This window comes from Melanotaenia boesemani, chromosome 22, assembly GCF_017639745.1.
Source record: "Melanotaenia boesemani isolate fMelBoe1 chromosome 22, fMelBoe1.pri, whole genome shotgun sequence".
In the NCBI taxonomy this organism is placed as follows: Eukaryota; Metazoa; Chordata; class Actinopteri; order Atheriniformes; family Melanotaeniidae; genus Melanotaenia; species Melanotaenia boesemani.
The window spans coordinates 17,933,068-17,952,927 of NC_055703.1; the positions used below are offsets into that span (position 1 = coordinate 17,933,068).

General features: G+C 40.0%; 2 protein-coding genes across 2 annotated transcripts; one reads left to right on the forward strand and one right to left on the reverse strand.

Moving 5' to 3' along the window:
• The first annotated feature begins 795 nt into the window (after positions 1 to 795).
• Positions 796 to 15,237, forward strand: LOC121633842 (apolipoprotein B-100-like). Its single transcript, XM_041976121.1, has 26 exons — positions 796 to 1,085; positions 1,399 to 1,443; positions 2,225 to 2,337; positions 2,444 to 2,589; positions 2,750 to 2,897; positions 3,293 to 3,445; positions 3,616 to 3,740; positions 3,857 to 3,942; positions 4,038 to 4,482; positions 4,590 to 4,704; positions 4,790 to 4,936; positions 5,059 to 5,270; positions 5,371 to 5,590; positions 5,732 to 5,905; positions 5,996 to 6,199; positions 6,318 to 6,485; positions 6,584 to 6,789; positions 6,955 to 7,125; positions 7,229 to 7,359; positions 7,478 to 7,679; positions 7,794 to 7,966; positions 8,061 to 8,236; positions 8,353 to 8,468; positions 8,581 to 8,954; positions 9,055 to 13,751; positions 13,849 to 15,237. The coding sequence occupies exons 1-26, from the start codon at positions 1,031 to 1,033 to the stop codon at positions 14,965 to 14,967; spliced, it is 9,921 nt and encodes a 3,306-aa protein (XP_041832055.1). The 5' UTR covers positions 796 to 1,030; the 3' UTR covers positions 14,968 to 15,237.
• Positions 15,238 to 16,562: 1,325 nt separating this feature from the next.
• Positions 16,563 to 19,337, reverse strand: LOC121633844 (rho-related GTP-binding protein RhoB). The gene has a single exon (XM_041976127.1). It carries the CDS (start codon positions 19,165 to 19,167, stop codon positions 18,577 to 18,579), a length of 591 nt encoding a protein of 196 aa, XP_041832061.1. The 5' UTR covers positions 19,168 to 19,337; the 3' UTR covers positions 16,563 to 18,576.
• Positions 19,338 to 19,860: the final 523 nt, after the last annotated feature.

Here is a 19,860-nt window from a genome sequence, read left to right on the forward strand (position 1 = left end):
TCAGTTTTGCACAGTTAATGTTTAAAGCACAACCATATTTAATGCAGTAATTTTTATTATTGTTCATCTTAAGCTTACATTATTTCATATAAAATTGTTCATGCAGTGTTCGTTATTATTTTGTGGCCCGAACAGACTCAAAAACACACTGTCTGAGTGTTTGTCATAAAACAGACTCAGAGACATGCTCTGATACGTGCTGATAACACTGTCCAGGCAGCAGCAGGTGACTCAGGTTTCGATTTTGCGTCAGTGTTCTTCAGACTGTTTGGCGGTCATGGGGCAAAGGCTAACTCTTAAGAAGCCTTTCTGTGAATGTTAAAACAGCCCACATAGCATAACCTTTGTCCTAGAAACTTCCAGGACAGAATTGCATAGTGTGGTATTGTCTTTTTTTTTTTTTTTAGATGGGTTAAAAATGTTTTACTTTTAACACACCTCTGAACCAGTTCAAATTATATACAATAACTGACTTAAAGACAATTGTTTCTGATATTTAGAATGAAAAACATAATTCATTTAATAGTAACTGTTAAGTGAATCCCTAATAAATTTCATAATTTGTGTGCTGCACTTTGAGCACAACAAACAAGCAGTAAAAGTTAGTGATTGAGGACATATTAGCCATTATATGGCTTTGATCTGATTAAAATAAGGTCACAATGTCTTCTTTGAGATAAAAATTAATATGGATGTTTTTTTGTTTTTAACAACAGAAATTTTGAGGAATTACTTTAAGAATTCTTTGTTATTTACAGTAAATGGATCCCAAACTTAAAATAATAGACCAGGACTCATTTAACATAATCATGCTGACTGCCCCCGCCCAGTGCTGACAGACAAGTCTTTTTTACCTTTGTCCTGCCACAAGGACTGCTCAGACTTTGGAACCAGGGCGACATATCTGCAAGTCCCAGGTAATCACCTACAGTAAGACTAGAGGTCTATAAAAGCCTGAAAACACAAGCACAAGAATTAGTCTTCAGAGAAAGAGGGAGACTCTTCTTATTTGCCCGGAGCTAAACCCATCATGTGGGATGCCAAGCTCTGCCTTTTGCTTCTTCTGGGCACATACACGCTAGCCCGTAAGTACTATTTATATATATTTTGTTCAGAAGCTAATAAATTTAAGACTTTTACATTTGAGTTGTTATTTAAGAAAAAAAATATATATATAATGTATTTCTTAGCATGTGAAATGTAGACAGTTTTCTGTGATGGAAAATTTTGTATGTAAGTATTGTACAACTGAGGTTTTTGGTGTTTCATTATTATAGGACAAAATAAATAGAAAAAAACTTTAATTATTCATGAAAACGGATTTGTGGCGTACATGGCTTGATTATTTTTGTTAGGTGTAAATGGTAGGTAATGTTTTTTTTTCATCATCTATAACAGAGCAAGATGTGGGAAGTGCTGAAGAAGAATCTCCGGTTTGCTTTTGTGAGTTTCATTTTTCATTTTTGTTTTGTTATTTTTTGTTTTATTCATGTGGACATAAGATGTGAATTGAGAAGACAAAACAATTTTCCCTTAATTGAAAAATACATACTCCAATTAAACTTCTTTAAATGATTATTTACATTAAGATATATGTTTATTTTGTAAGTTTTGCAGGCAATTTGCAGACATTTAAAATTCTGTAAACTTCTATTCACATGTATCAAGAAAGGGTCTTTACAGACACTATTTATTTATCTATTTATCTATCTATCTATCTATCTATCTATCTATCTATCTATCTATCTATCTATCCTGCATCAACTCAAAAATTATAAGCATATTTTATTGACAGTATTTTGAGGCGAAGTGTCAGTGATTATGATCATTTCAGCTGTGGGACCTTACAGAATCTAGAGAGGAGATACATTACTTGATGATTTTTGTCTTGATGACAAAAATCTGGCTTTAAAGATGGATGAAGGTGGATTTTAAAAGTCTATCAACTTTTTACTCAAAACCTACTCAGTCACTGATAAGAAAAAAAAAAAAGTTTAACAGACATTTCTTATATAGTTTGCTTGTTTACATAAGAACATTCATTTTTTGCTAAATGTCCTCTCTGAAATGTTATGTGTAAATATGCAAATGAAGTATCTACATGAACATCCAGTGAGTTCCATAAACTTTGAAAAGATAAATTGTCTGACAGGACACATAATATGGAAGCAAACTGGCCCACAAAGAGAACAAAATTCTAACTGATCCTTTGAATTGGTTTTAGTGGCCAAAAGATATAAGAACTTCAACCGGTTTGTCTACAACTATGAGGCCGAGACCTTTAACAGTGTAAATGGAGCAACGGACAACAAGAGCGGCGCCAAAGTCTCCTGCACAGTAAGTATCTCATCCATGCTCATAACTGCAAGAAAAGAAAGAAAAAAACTTATTGCCCTGAATGTAAAACGGAAGTGCCAACAAATATATTTAATGCTCTTCACAGGTTGAGGTCGACGTGCCCCAGATGTGCAGCTTCATCCTTCGCACGACGGAGTGTTCTCTGGGTGAGATCTTTGATGTGAATGATGAAGGGAAGCCAGTGTATCGCCCTGCTGCTGGAGCTGAAGCTTTTAAAGCTGAAATGGCCAAGTAAGTCCAGGAAAGATTTTCAATTGTTTTTTTTTTTTTTGTTTGTTTGTTTTTGTGACTACTGAGCATAGTAACTGAGATACAAAAAAAGAATCTAAAGAGATCTAAATGTCAGGTTACAAGATTGCAAGTTATGATCTGGTTCTGTACGTCTCAAAAGGAACCCATTGAAGATTGTGGTGGAAGGACAGACTAACGTCAAACTCTACCCTGAGGATGATGAGCCCGTCAACATCCTGAACATCAAGAGGGGAATCGTCTCTGCTCTCATGGTGCCTGACATGGATGAGAAGGAAAACAAACAAATGGTAGCTCCTTTTCTTTTTTGCTATTTATTATTTATAGATGCCAACTTATTCAGGCCAAGTAGAGCTTAAATATGTGGTGATGAGTGGTGCAAAGTAAAATGAGTTGCACAATGAGGAGATAAGCTGCCCCAGTCACCGGTGATAAATCCACTTCTGTAACATCATGTTCTCACTTTGAAAATCTTCCATTGCAGGTCAAAGTCCTAGATAACTTTATCTTACTGTTGGCATCACCTGTTCCCATGGCGGGGGTTAATCTTTCAGGTTCATTGATTATCCGATTTAAGGAGATAGCAAAGGACAGAAGGCACATTTACATCTCCAGCTCTTGCATCTTTGTTTTTGAGTTGTTTAAAAGAATCTTAAATATTGACAAGGCCTCTCATCGTTGTCAGCCCACAGTTCATGGAGTGTGCTCCACCGATTTCACCGTCAACTCCAGAGAGGACAGTGCTACCGACGTGACCATCAGCAGGGACTTGTCTGCATGTGACTGGTTCACTGCCCGCAGACAAGACACCAGTCCTCTGGCCCTCATCTCAGGCATGGTGAGAGTTCAGACAACTTGATATTGTCCCCATTTGATTAAAGTAAAAAAAAAATGCTAATTATTTTCTATCATGTTACAAAACAGAAAGTGGACATTGAAAGTTAAAAGCATCACGTGTTACCTCATCATCTCACAAAGGAAGTTATGTTGTTGTTTTTGTACAATCAGAACTACCCCCTGTCCAAGATGATCAGCAGCACTCAGACCTGTAACTACAAGTTTGACAGCCAGAAGAAGCACATGACCAGTGGAGCCTGCACAGAGAAACACATCTTCCTGCCATTTTCCCACAAGTAGGTTTTAAGAGAAGGAAAAAGCTTTTAGGCTCCATTTTCTTTCTTCTTTTTTTCCCAAATAAGCCATTTTTGTCCTGCATTTTAAACTTTGCAACTCTCATCTTCAAAACCAGGAATGAATACGGAATTTCTGCGATGGTAAAACAGACCGTGACTCTGAAGGAGATGGCCAGGACCAATGACAGAGTCTTTGACCACAGTGAGTGCTTTAGTGTTTAGAATAAGATTATTTCTCGGTGTGATGAACATGTCTGCGCTTCTTGTGCTTACAATTTGTGCTATAATTCGGAACAGATGAGGCCAACCTCAAGCACCTGCCCATGGATGTTACTGATGACAAGTCCCTGACTAAGGATGCTGCCATCTCAACAATGCAGAAGCTGAATGATCTGTCTCGTACCACTGAGAATGAGAAGCGTGCTGGACTCTTCCATGAGCTTGTGTCTGAGCTCCGTGGCCTGAAAGCTGACATCCTGGGCTCCACTGTTAATGAGATGATGGACATCTCCAGTACTCTGACATGGCAAGCTCTTGCTCAGTGTGGTACCCCAGAATGCACTAGCACCATGCTGACAGTTCTCAGGACCTTTGACACCGCTGCTCTTGAGGTCGATACTGTTGTCTACGCCCTGGGACTGTTGTCTAACCCCTCTCGCACAATGGTGAAAGACTTGCTGGCAATGGCTCAGTACAAACAGAGCAAACCCATCATGTATGCCTTGAGCCATGTAGCCAGGAGGTAAGTGAATGAAGTCAGAGAAGTTATCCTCAATACTGGTGCAGAAAGAAATAATTTCTTTTGCTGAAAATTTGTAGCTTATCACTCAAGTCTGGGTTTGTTTTTAGACTGTACATATCTGAAGGAATCACCCCAGAGATCACCGCTGTCTCTACGTTTATGGCCTCCCTTCTGGGTGAAGACTGTTCAGGAGAAAAGGAGCTGACCTTTCTGACTCTACGGGTGAGTTATCAACAGCAAAATGCACCTCTTTTTGTGGAAGCATCCGGTTTTATAATCACAATGACTTTTTGCTATTTTTTACCAGGTTATTGGTAACATGGGAGATGCAATGGAGGCTGCTGACCCTACTATTAAGGCCACCATGCTGAAGTGCATGAGACAACCTGCAACCACTTTGTCTGTGCAGCTGGCTGCCATCCAGGCTTTCAGACGCATGTCTGTGACAGATGAGGTAGCTAACGTCCTGGTTCACATGAACGTTTTGCACTTTTTTTTAGTTTTCCAATGTGATGTTCCCAAAATATGGTGTGAAATTGTGAGGATGGAAATAGTCACTGTTGTTGTTGTGTTCAGACTCGCGCCAACCTCCAGAGAGTCAGCCAGTACCCCAAGGGTGCAGTGCAGAAGCGCCTGGCCGCTTATCTGATTCTGATGAGGAATCCCCAGGACAGTGACATTGAGATGGTGAAGAAGCTTCTCACACAGGAGCAAAGCATGCAGATCAAGGCATTTGTGTCCTCTCACATCTACAACATCATTTCCTCAACTGATTCTGAGACTAAAATGTGAGAATAACCTGCTTTTTACTCTCTGAGCGTTATTTCATTGAAGTACTATGTTGATTTCATCACCCATCTAACCGCTTTGTCTTTAATGGTACCTCAGGCTTGGCAAAAAAATCCTGGATGCCCTTCAAGACACTGATGTTGCCACACACAATGATTACACCACCAAATCTCGCAACTACAAGCTGGGCGTAGCACATGAGAGCATGCTGGCCAGCATTGAGGGCAATGTCATTTTTGATCCTAGCAACCAGTTGCCAAGGGAGGTCTTGCTGGAAACTACCCTGAAAGCTTTTGGCTACAGCATGGATATTTGGGAGGTGTGTTGAGTATGATACATAATGATAATTTATTGTGCTGGTCTCAGGAAGTTTGACCATTCATACAAAATCATTTTCATTCAACAAAGAAAATCTGCTTTATTTATTTATCTAATTGTTCTGTGTTTTGTTTTTATATAGCTTGGCATGGATGTGAAGAACTTTGAGCCAAGCATTGAGGCTCTGTTTGGACAGAATGGCTTCTTCCCTGACACTGTGTCCAAGGCTCTGTACTGGGCTGAGGACAAAATGCCACCAAAGGTCAAAGAAGTTCTGGAGAAATGGGTTGCTCCCCTGAAATCAAAAGGACAAAAGGTACATCATTATTTATGTGCAGTTCTAGTTAATTTTATCATTTAAAAACATTCCGCAATGGCAGCTAACATGATGGCTCTTTTTAATAAGGTCCCTGAAAATCTTATGAAAGAAATTGTCCGCAACTTCAATAAGCTCGTAAAAGATCTGCAGAGTCAAGATACCCCAGAGGCCATGGCCTATCTGAAGATTATGGGAGCTGAGCTTGGCTACATTAAGGGCAGCGACATGAAGTTTATTGCCCAAAATGCAATGACTTATGCAGATATTTTCATGAGGATAATTCCTACCCAGGTATTGTTCTGTACTTGTTTTATATGTATATAAATATATCTATATCTACATATACAGCATGGTTGTCCAGGTTTTTTATTACCAGTTAAAAATGTTTTGTTTTTTGTTTTTCAACCAGGTCCTGACTAAGCTGATATCAAGCACTGACAACGAAATGTTTGCTCACTACATATTCATGGACAACAAATTCATCATGCCAACTGCTTCTGGTATGCCTCTGAAGTTTGGTCTGTCTGGCACCTTCGCACCTGGTGCTAAAGGAGGCATTCAGATGACTCCAAGAATGGTAAAACTAAGATCATTTATAAATAATACTGTAACAGCGGTTGCCATTTTATATTATAACAAACTATCCAATTTCATGTGATCTGTTTGTTTTTGCAGAAAGAGCTGGTGTTCAGTCCCTCAGTTGGAGTTGAGTTTGTGACTCAGATGGGTGTCCATGTGCCTGAATTTGTTGCCTCTGCTGTTGAGATGCACACAAGCATGTACCATGAGAGCGCCTTCAATGCCAAGATCACCATGGAAGAGAACCAGGTCAAACTCTCCATCCCTGCCCCACAGGACACCACCAAGTTCTTCAGAATCAGGTGACAAAAATCATAAATACATAGAGTAAAAACTTCAAGCCTACACTGTAGATGGCAAACACTTATTTGGTTTTCATTATGTTATAAAGATGGTCAGATTGAGACCATGACATGTTCTACAAAGTTATTAGAAGTTAAATCTGGTTTTGCTTCTCATCTAAACAGTAACAAAGTGCTGATTGTGGGTGCTGGACAGGCCTCAGTGATCCCACACAGACTGAGTGAGGCAAACTGCAGCCCTCTCTTCTCCGGAGTCAAATACTGCACAACAAGACTTCACTTTGGTGACGTTGACAAGTCCACTGCTCCTTACTTCCCCCTGAATGGAGAGACACTGTAAGTTAGTTTGACTAATTCACATTTGGTGTTTGCAGTTATACAGTAGACACACAGTGGAATATGTATCTGAAAACTCAGCAGAGACTTTATTTTACTGTAGCTTTGCTGTTGACATCAAGCCTACTAAAGAGGTGTCTGAGTACACAGCCACCATTGCCTATGAGCTCCTCAGTGAAGGAAAAGATGGCCACCAGAAGGTTGATTCTTTGAAAATGACACTAAGAGCTGAGGGTAAGACATGTTTTGAAAAATGTAATCAATTAATGCAAACCATATCTTTCCCTTTCATTTTGTGGAGTTGCAATATTCAGAAGACAAGCTATAATTGTTTTAAAATCTGTTATTTTAGGTTCTCAGCCAACAGAGGCAACAGCCACCATGAAATACAACAGGAACAGAAATGTCTTCACCACTAAAGTCCAGATCCCTGATTTTGATGTTGAGGCTGGTATTAAGATTGGCATTACAGACAACAGTGCAAAGGGTAAATCCATCACGTTAGAGATCTCCAACAAGAAAGTGCCCCAGCTGACTCTGATTGGCCAAGCTAAGTGAGTAAACTTATTTGATCACCATTACAAATTTACCTTTATTTGAGCTGTGATTCCAGTAATGTCAACACTTATTTCACATCCAGGCACTGACAATTTTTATATGTATTACAGGCTTCAGGCTATGACAGATGGCATGCTGCAGGTCCAGCTGTTAGTCCCCTCACTCAGGACTGATGCCACTATCAGTGCTACTATGAACAAAGCTGAGGGACTCACAATGCAGATCAAGAGTGATGTTAAGCTCCCAGAAGTCACCTCTATTCAGGCAGTTACCTTCAAATATGGTATGTTTGTTAGAGAACAGTGGTAATCATGTTAAAACACCAATAGTCTCATAATTAAATGCTAAATTAAATAGCAACATATTTTGTATTTAAGGTAAAGACCAGGCTGAGATTCAGCTTATGTCCAACATGAATGCGGACACGAAGATCCCAGTGCACTACACTGAAGCACTTCGCATCTGGCTCAGGCAGTTTTCAGAGAAAGTCATGGACCAGCAGGTTATTAACACCGACATGAAACTGCGTCACATCTTCAACAAGGGAATTGAGGTGAAAAGAATACATTCATGGCACTTTTTACAAAAAATGATTAAATCAGAATTTCTTGTCTCAAGTTTTTACATTTTAAAATAAATTAAATGCTTTTTTCATTTAAAAAAAAATAGGCCAGCAACATCTGGATGGACAAGATCTCAGCTGATGTTCCTTATCTTATGACTCTGAAGGAACAAATTGCTATGGTGGAAATCCCCTCAGTGCCAGAAAACCTGTTCATGAATTTGTGAGTATATTTGGATTAGCAGGTGTTCAAAATGATCTTTTTTATCCTGAATAAATCAAACTTTTTAAACTTTTTTTTAAGTTTAACATATTTTGTGTCATCTTTTCACCAGTGAAAGCACATTCAGATACCAGTTCAACCAGAACCGCTTCATGATAAGCATCCCTCTGCCTCTTGGAGGAAAATCATCTGAGGAGCTGAGGATACCTCCTGTCATCACCTCCCCACAGATTTCTTTGCCTCAGCTGGAGTTTGAGCTTGCCCCTCAGAAGATCCAGATTCCAAGTTTTACCATCCCCTCTGACTGTGATCTCACCCTGCCCCTGCTGGGAATGATGGAAGTGTCTGCCAAGGTCAACAGCAACTTTTATGATTGGGAGGGAATGATTATTGCTGGTAACAGCACTTTAGACTCTCCCAGCTACGTGGCAAAGATCAGCATCATGGCTGAAAGTCCAATCAAACTTCTCTCCTTCTCAGCTGAGGGTAATTTAGCTTTATTCTGTTTTATTGATATTTTTATAATCAAATGTCAAAGAAGCAGTTGATGCTAATTACTATTTTACTGGTTTTTCTGTTTTTTTAGGAAACACCAAAATCACAGACACAGCAGCGGAAACTATTGAACTCACACTTGATGGATTGCTGAACCACATGCTCATCACCACAGGTTTTAGTGTGCTGGAAAGCATTGCTGTCACAGACAATGTGCTGACAACAGGTCGCTACAACATGCATGCTAAAGCACCTTTGGGTCTGGACACCTCAATGACCATTACCACCCAGCTGACCCTAGACTCTACCATGCTCTTTGGAGACGTTAACACAGACGGAAGTGTGACTGTTGGACCCATGACTGCCACCACCACCTATCTCCACACCTTCTCTGTTGAGCCAGCCAAGAAAGAAGTAAAGATGGAGAGCACACTGAGGGTGACTTCTGAAATCCTAAAGCTTGCACATAAGATTAAGGCATCATATGAAAATGATGAATATCTTTTTGAGTCTAACACCAATGTAAATTGTGACCCCATCAAGCACACTACTAAAATAAACCTTAACTTCAAGGATGCCAAGCTCTCAATTCAGTCTGATTCTGTGACCAAGGCTGATGAGAAGATGCATCGTAGCCAGTTGGAGATCTCTGCCTCTGGAGGTCAGGCAACCCTCAGGATAGAGAACCAAGCTGATGATACACAGAACCGCGCCTACTCCTTGCTTACTGGAGCCTTAAACCCCTCTGGCTTGGAGATCAATGCCGATGCATCCATGAACATCTTCTCAAGCCTTGCCTCCCACAAGGCAACCTTGACCCTTAACACAAATGGTCTGACAACCAGCTGCACCACAACTGCCCAGCACAGCCCTGTGACATTTGAGAATATTTTCCATGGTGGAGTGGATACATCTGGCGCCACTCTGTCTCTCACAACAAAGGGAGCCATTCGTGAAAACAAAGCAGAGCTCACTGTTGAGGGAAAGCTTGCAAGCACAGAAGTCTATCTCAACAGCATGTTCAAGGCTAACCTCTTTGACATCAACAGCAGGAACAGAGTGAATCTTAGACTGAATGAAGATGGCTTGGTCCTCTCTAATAACATTGTTGGATCTTTCAGGGAGATAAGAACCGAAAATACAAATTCGCTGTCACTTACACTCAGGTCTTTCACCCTCCAATCCAAGACTGACAACTTCCTTGACAAGAGCAACTCCTACATGCATGATATCACAGTCAACATGGAGCGTTTCACTGCCTCAGCTATTGTGAAAAATGACCTGAAGGTGATGTCGGTTAACTTTGTGAATGATGCCCTGTTCAAGGCAGAGCCCTACAACATAGAGATGGCTGGAACACTGATGGGAACCTTCTCAGAAGAAGAGCTCAAGCACACTTATGAAATCAAATTTGTTGACATGATCCTGTCTGCAAAGTGCAACACCAATGGAAAGCTCCTGGGGTCCCACATGACACATAGCACTGACATAGAGGTTGCTGGTCTAACTGTTAAGTTCAACAATGCGGCTAACTTCAACTCACCATCTCTACGTCTAGACAGCACTGTCAAAACTGTAGCTGCACCCTTCACTCTCAACATCGATGCAATCTTCAACTCAAACGGTGCAGTGTATCTGTATGGAGAGCAGAGTGGTGAACTTTACAGCAAATTCCTCCTGAAAGCAGAACCTACACTGTTCACACAGTCATTTGAGTACAGAGCCTCAACTAGCCATGAAATAGCAGGCAGGCCCGCAATCAAGACCAATATGGACAACAAGTTCAACAGCATGCTAAGCCTCCAAGAGCAAAGTGTCATACTGAAGATAACATCCACCATAAATGAGCACAATTTTGACCAAGAAATGACCGCTTATAACAACGCAGAGAGAATGGGTGTTGAAATGAAGGGAGCAGTCTCGACTCCATTTTTTGGTGAGAACAAACAGGATTACGGCATCTCCGGATTTGTAAAGTATGACAAGAACAGTGACAGCCACTTCATCCAGATCCCTTTCATTGAACACCTGCCTGTAGTCATTGAAAACATGAAGACCACTGTGATGAAAGTGTTGGATCACAGCATGGAGATGCTCAGAGACATCAACACCAGATACGAGATCAGTGCCAAGTTTCAGGGCAAAGTGGCAGAAATGAAAGATGTTATTGACAATTTTGACTTCAACCTCTTTGTTCAAGATCTAAAAAAGTTTATTAACTCTGTGGAGAATTTCATCACCAACATGGCTTCCAAATTCCCAACTGACAAAGTCATGGATCTGCTGAGATCTATCAAAAATGAAGTGAGAGAAATTATTCAGAAATATAACATTCCCAATAGGCTCAATGCAATCTACACCAAAATAGAAGAGTTTCTCTCCAACTATGAAGTTGAAAAAATGATTGCTACCTTCATGGATGAGGTTGTCAAAATCATGAAGCAGTATCAGGTCAGAGAGAAGATTCAGGATGCCTTCAATGCCCTCAGGTCAATTGACATCCAGCCTTTGCTGAAAAAAGTTATGATGCCGGTTCAGGAGCTTGTGGATGAGCTATATTCCTTTGACTTCAAACAATTGATTGATGACATGAGTGATTATTTCATTAGAATGATCCAGAAACTCAAATCCTTTCATTATGAAACCTTCTCCGTGGAGCTAATGGAAAAAATGGCAGAGATGAGCAAGATTCCCTGTTTTGGAAAACTGTATAGTGAGTTAAGAATCATCTCACCTCACTATAATTTCAGGACCACCGCTGACCTGGAGAACACCACAGTCACATCAGAAACACCAGAGTTTAAAATGAACCTCAATTCACAGGCTGAGTCCACTCTAAGAGCCCTCGACTTCACAGTTGATGCCAGTGCACATTTTGCTGCCCCCAAAATGAACCGTTTGTCCATCTCTGAGAACATCAAGGTTGTTCAGTCTTCCTTTACACTTGACCACAAGGCAACAATGACTCTCTATGGCCTGTCAGGTCAAGCTTCTGCTGAAACTACTGCAAAAGCCACAACTGAGCTCTACGTTGCAGAGCTTGCTAATAAAGCATTCTTTGCCGTGGGGGATGGAGTTTCTGCCTCCATGGATACAAGCTACAACCATGACCTCAACGTGCCACCCCTCAACATCTTCTCCAAAACAACCATTAATCAAAAGACTGTTTTCGGCCTTGAATCTGGTACCATCCGCCTGACCTTTAACAACCTGGCCAATGAAAAATATGATATTCAGGACTTCTCTGATGAGGCAAAACACAAGAGTGACATGGAGGTTACCTTGGATCTCCACACAGCCAAGTTGACCTTCACTGGAGAGACAGGCAGCAAGCACTTCAAGATTAATCAAGATGTTGTTGCTGACATATGCATTTACCGCCATGCCATCATTGAGGCCAAGTTTGAGACGGAAGCACCTTTCATAAAGAGCAGCATTGCAGAGGTCAAGTTTCAGGCTAAGGTTGAAGACATGAAAATTGATTTCACTGCCTCTCACAACACAGAGCTGGATGGTCAGATTGAAGGAACTCTGTCAAACTCTGCCCTTGCTTTGATTACACCTACAGAGCTTATGTTTGACACCAAGAACAAGGGAAATGCCAAGGTTTTTCTTCCTTTTGAGCTGACTGGAAAAGTGGATCTCCAGAATGACATAGCTTTTACCCTGAACTCTGAAGTGCACCAAGCAAGCTGGACAGGCCTGGCTCGATTCAACCAGTACAAATACTCCCATTTCTTCTCCGTAGAAAATGGTGAGAAAGAAATTAACATAATTTCCCAAATCAGTGGAGAAGGAGATTTTGATATGCTGAAGGAACCTTTCACCATTCCTGAAATAACTGTGCCATTAGTTGACATGACTATACCAAAAGTAGAGGAATTCTCACTCTGGGAAGACACTGGCCTGAGCTACCTCCTGACCACAACTCAGCAGACATTTGACATGAACTCCAAGTTAAAGTATGTTAAGAACCCTGAGATGATCACCATTAACATTAATTTGGATCCAGTCATCAATGCCATTAATACCAACTTCAAAGCACTTCACAAGAAAGTATTGATCAGCAAGGATAAAGTCGCTACCATCCTGGCTTCACCTTATGGCAAAGCCAAGGAAGAGTATGAAAAATACAGCATTGAGCTGCCCAAAACCATTACAATTCCAGCCTATAAAGTTCCAGTGATGAATATTGAGATGTCCTCATTCACAATTCCTGTGCCTGATGTCACTGTCATCACAATGCCCACCCTGCATGTTCCATCTGCCCTCAGCAAGATGACTATCCCAAAAATCACCTTGCCCAAAATTCAGAGCATCAAAATCCCTGTAATGGGTGATCTGACCTATGAGTTCACCATGAAAACAGCTATTGCCACACTCCAAACTGATGCCAGCATCCTAAACCAGGACGGCCTCAAGGTCAAACTGGATGTCTCCTCAAAATCCGACTTTGAGCTGCTGGCTGGAAAGATTGAGGGCACCACCAATGTTAACACAGTGGGTGAATTCAAAATGGCCTCTGCCATGTATGTAAAACACTTCCTGCTTGAGGGAAACCATGAAAGCGATATCATCTTAAGTTTTGAAAATGCAGAGACATCCATCACCAACTCAGCCAAGGTCCATCTTCCTCACTCCACTAAGGAAATCTACCAGGTGATCACTGCAAATCCAGTGGAAGGCCTTGTTGTCTCCATGTCCTCTCCATCTGCAGGACACATTGCTGTTCAGGTGCAGACCAAGCGTCCAGCACAAGTGAAAGCAAGAGTCTATGGTCGCTACCCGGTAAGGAAACATATCTTAATTATTTGCTACTCTGAAAAACAGCAAGCTGTGTTCTTAATAATCTCTCATTATGTTTCATATTTATGCTTTTTAACAGACTGAGCCAACAACAGACATTGACATCTTTGGTGTGAAGATGTCTGTGGTGGACTCTGAAATGCTGAACCTTCAGACAACCTGGAACACAGAGATGCCGTATGAGATGATGCTGGAACTGAAGAAACATGTGCCCATGGTCACAGATATGGTATCTGATACTGCTGCCATGACAAACAGAAAGATCAACAGGCTTGTTAGAAGCCTTAAGGGTTCATTTGAAAAAGCTAGAAAGCAGGGTAAAGCAATGTTCAGAACAGCTATCGACTACCTAGCTACAGTAAATTCCTCTGATGTTATGACAACTGTCTCAAGAAATATCATTATGATTCTCAGTGAGTACCAAAGGAAATTTGATTATGTTCTTGGCGCTATTGTTAAATTCCTAAGAGAGACCAAGTTCCAGATTCCTGGCTATAAACAAAGACTCTCTGGACTTGAGGTCTACCAGAAATGTAGTGCTTTTGTTGCTGATGTAACTGAGGAGGCTCTTGAAAAGTTTCCAGAGTATTTTGCCTCCATGTTTGCTGCAGTCATTGATGAATTCAAAGCCATTGAATTCAACCTTCCAGGCTCTGAGCACATTGTCCGAGGGAAAGAAATTCTTGATGACTTGTTTGTAGCTTTGAGGAAAATCCAGGACCAGCTGATTGTGACTGTGAGGAAACTTGGTGAAATCCAGTTAGATGACATCTTTAAGAAAATTGTAACATTTCAGGGGTTTGCTATTCAACAAAGTGAGAAGCTTCTCCAAACTCTTAAATCTCAAAATGTAAAGAACATCTCCGGCTTTGTGTCTGATGTTTACAATGATGCCATTAACTCCCGCATTCTGGCTGATGTTGTCGAGCAGGTTGAAGAAATCCACAGAGTCATTGTGGATTACCTGAAATCTGTGGCAAATAACATCCAAAACATTTTGGCTGACATGTCCACTGAACAGCTTAGAGCTGACATCCAGTCTTGGATTGATTCATCAGTAAAACGCATTAACACTTTCCACAACAATGTCATTAGGAACCTTCAAGAAAAGAGCAAGAACATTGAACCATATGTGAGAGTAGGTGACAGAAAAATAGATGTTGACATTCCCCTACCATTTGTTGTCAGATTCAACTAAGTGACCATGACTAAAAGAAAAATTAAAACAGTGTTTCTATTATCTACTTCTCTTTTGTAACCAACAACATAATAGTGAATGTATTCTCAAAACAAAAACTAAGCTATATGATAACAAGGATGTCTTATTATACTTGTCTCTTTGCTGTTTTCCACATAATTTTGCTTGCTCTGTCATAGTAGGCAATTGTTCTGTTCCCTCTGTGTTTCCTTTGTGTCATGTACTATTTAAAACCCCATGTGGGTATCAATAAATACAGTTTGTACTGCATTCACTTCTGAGTGTTTTTTATATAGAATAGACAAGCCTTTTTTCTGACATGATTTGTACACCCTTGTGAAATTGCAACTGGTCTCCTCACTGAGACTAAAAGAAAATCAAAATGTGTCTTTAAAACTTAACAATTCACAATACACATCTGCCTCATGCCAAGCCATTTGTATCATCTTGTCTAAATTTAGATGAGACAAAAATAGCATGATATTTGTGGCAGGCATGCTTTCTTATTATAAAACAAAGAGGATGAGGCAGTTTAAAAGCATGAGATATAACATCTCATAAAGTGGGGTGTAAGCAATGGCACGGACTTGAACACATCTAAAAAAAAAAAAAAAGAGATGATCTTTGACATCAGAAATTAAAAAAAGTCCCAGTTCCCGTTGTTAAATTTATATAGATGCATCATTGACAGCATTCTCACCAGCTCCATGATTATGCAGTATGCTAACTACATAGCTGCAGAGCACAAGGGAGCCCAGCGCATTATTGAGCTGGAACTTCCACAGTATGATTCAATATGCACCAGCGGACTGATGAAGGAGGCCTACTGCACTAACAGGGACACAATCCAACCATCACATGCACTGTTTGAACAGGCACCTTCTGGGAAGAGGTTCAGGACATTTAGATCCATCATCAGCTCACATTCAAGGGCTGTGACCTCCATCCACCCCAAACCCCCTTCCCCAAAATCTCTGCAACTGTCTCTGGCATGCAGGCACACTTCCCCTGTTCACACATTGTCATGCTTTTCCCACCCCCCCTATAAAGACTCTGAACTGTGAGCACCAAATTTCATTGTAAGCTGTATGACAATAAAGCTAGTTCTGATAAGTTGTTGCTAAACATACTAAAATATTTAACCTTTTTGTAATCTCTGAAAATGGAATAAATAATAAGTTTTTACCACTTATGGATATTTTAGAACCATACGTAGTGATTATTATTAAAAATTAATATCTTGCATTTGCAATTCAAAGTATACAAATATAAACAGAAGTGCAACATTCTGTCAGAGTTCAATGCTCATATTATTGACAAGTAATGCACTCAAAAAAATGTTCTTAATGTTAGCACTGAAAAAGTTGAAGCTGTTTGAAACTTTTCAGCAGCAAAATGGACATAAGTAAAATATTATTATCCTCTATCAAAAGGCTTAAATGAAAGTTGTCAGTAAAAGTATTCTGGTAAAAACAGAGATAAAATCATGATGCACCAAATTCACAAAAGAAAAAAAATCCAGTCACATATTTGTCAATTAAACTTTCTTGAATTAAAAGTTCATATGTGGAAAATAAGGCAAAACACTAGAAAAGTAGACAAGCATTGATTTCTTTTTATTGGCGTTTCCAGAACAGAACCACTTGTTCTTTTACACTCTGTATCGTTTTTCCTCACAAATTTTCCACTGTTTCAAATGTACCATTCTACCATAGAAAGTCTCTTACAAACACAATGCTTCAGCACATCCAGTGTCTTCCTTCACCAGGTTTTAGCCACATAAAGAAGAAGAAAACTGCAACGTCTAGTCTGTGTAACAGCATTGCAAATCAGAGGCACATGAGGGGGGCCAGTGTGGGAAAATTAACCAGTCCAGCACAATGCATTCCTGTCCTGTAAGTCAGCAAAAAAAAAAAAAAAAAAAAAAAAAAAAAACACCCAGCAACAGAGGGCAGAGGGGAATGTGACTTTTACAGCATCGTAACTCTGGGTAGATTTATAAAGCATGAACATTTTAAACTTAAAGTATCTTCACTGTGGTTCATTGCTTGAGAAAAGGAGAAATACATGTTTAAAATCATTCTTTTTTGGTTTTAGGAGACAATTAAAAGAACAACTAGAACAGTAAATCCAACAGGGTTTTACCCTGGATAACCAGTGTAGCAACAGTGTATGTAATTGATGTTCATTGCTGTTACTTCAACAAGCACTCCCAGCACCATGCAAGAGCAGAGTTACACAATACTTATATGGGTGAATTGAACTTATTTTACATCTATGAAAGGTTAACTCAAACACATCAATCTATGTCCCCTTAAAGTTTCTATCTAAAAAAAATCTCAGGTACATTCACAGTCATAACGGAAGACATTGAAATTCATATTAAGTGACTATCTCAGCTAACTGTAATTCTGATTTACAGCTTCAAAAAAAATCTACTAGTTCACATTTAGTTTTTAAACCTCTCTTGTTTAAGTTTGTGTAACTGCTATAAGACAATGTAATCAATAACCCACCATAAAAGCCTAAAAGTCAAGAAAAAAATGCCATCAGATGGCTTAATCCCTAATAAGCATGTGCTGTTTGTTCAAATGCAGAGGTTTCTTAACAGAAGTGAGCAAATCACTCATAACATTGGCTGTTTAACTGCAAAACAACCTGTAGCTAAATATAGGATGTCAAGCTGGTCTTTCAAGTCACAGCTGAGATGCATCAGTCTCTGAAACTAATGACTGTATGTGCTTCAAATGATTTGGTACAAGTGAGTTGTAAGGTCTAGCTGTCAATTTGACCACAGTTGAGCATAAAAAAAAATCATTCTTACAAAAAAAAAGCAATTCTTATTTCATGGCAATGCATTTAGCCCTTTTCAAGACTCTGAGATGTGTCTGGGTTTACATCTATAAACAGGACATTTATCACTGCGTGATTGAAAACAATCGTTTAAGATTTGGCTTTCAAAAATGATTTTCAAATAGCTGTAGACTTAGCTGTGCGTTGTATAGTTAAAAAGTGGCATACAATTTCACCTGAAACTTAGAACACTACAGGAAGTGATTTCTGCTAAATATTGTTCTGATCAAATACTGTGGAATTTCACAAACTTAAAACAGTCATGTAATAACACTAAATGGACATAAATTACAGTGCAATGTTTTTGCTTTGCCGCTTTAACAAAGTGTGGCATTTAATTAAGGCTGTGGCCAATCCCAACACTTAGAATACAGAAGAGATCAGCTGAAGTCTTGGTTGGCAACAAGGCCTTAGATAAGGCCATGTCCACAGGAGAGGGGATGAAAAGTCTCCCAGTGTAATAAAACGATTTGTGGTTTGTTCTTTTTAGTCCTCCACTAGTCAGACTGGGATCATGCGACCCACAAAGAGCATGTTGTAACCACTGCATTTCACACTCATATACACCCCACTATCAGATGATATTTGAGTGTGCTCAAAACAACTTGTTGGTAGTCATTGGTTTTAGTTCAGTCAAGGGCGTCTGATTACAAGGGAGGGTCCAAACAACGGTCATAGACCGCACATGTCCAGACACAGACCCCAGTGGAAGGAAACGTTTTGTCTGCACGTCAAAGCCCTCCAGACAGGGTTGATTCACATCAAAACGCAGCATTGCAGACATCCACTTGGTGGTGTTCTTCGTTTTTGTAGGGCTGCACGTGTTGCAGTTTCGAACACTTCCCATATTCCCTCCTTGGTTTTCGCAGAGCACTCCAAATAGTCATATGCGCCAATGCGCATGGCCATGGCGCGGCCGTCCTCCGCTTTCACAGGCTCCAGCTTCAACCGAGACAACTCGTTCTTGATATTCTCGTCGTTGCGTAGATCCTTTTTGTTGGCCACTAATATGATTGGCACATTAGGGCAAAAGTGTTTGACTTCAGGGACCCACTTTTCGGGGATGTTTTCCAACGAGTCCGGGCTGTCCACGGAGAAACACATGAGAATGACATCAGTGTCGGGGTAGGAGAGAGGGCGCAGTCGGTCGTAGTCCTCTTGTCCAGCTGTATCCCACAAAGCTAGCTGGACTTGCTTGTTTTCTACTTCTATGTCCGCCACATATGTCTCAAACACAGTCGGCACATATACCTCTGGAAACTCGTCTTTGCTGAATACAATCAAGAGACACGTTTTCCCACATGCTCCGTCCCCTACCACCACAAGTTTCTTTCGTATGTCTGCCATTCGCGTAGTTTCCTAGCTCTCCTTCAAATGCCGAATCCAAAACCTTAGATGTGCTGTTGTATCGTCCTCCCACCGCCTTCTGCCCTTAAATTGGTTTCTGACACGAAACAGACCTGTCCTGAGGAGTTTTCGTATAAAAAAAAATCTCCACAACCTTTACCAGTAACCACTGCGATCTCTTTATAAAGCGTAGGGTGGATTCCTAAATATAGCAATCCAATCGGAAATAGGGAGGTGAGATCACAGTTTGTAAAGGAAGTGGTGATTGGGTCTCATCGGTTTTCCACATGAAGAGGAGGGTCATAAACCACGAGAAACCACCTGACTCTGGATCAGCCAAAATCAACCAAAACCCAATGCATGATGATGTATTACACCAAGTTTTCGTTTAGGCTAATTCATATTCAACTATTTAAAGTGGCATATACTATTATATATATATATATATATATATATATATATATATATATATATATATATTTTTTTTTTTTTTTTTTTTTTTTTTTTTGCTAAATAAACATTTAAGATTAAGAAATAATTTATAGGTTATACAACAGATATGATGTGTGTGCGTTTTGGTGGAGAGGCCACTATATTGCTTAATTGCGAGATGCTGGACGTTGAGTTACAAAACAAACTTTAGGCTGATTTGTCAGGTGTATAAAAAAATACGTTAGAAATGGGAAATTTACA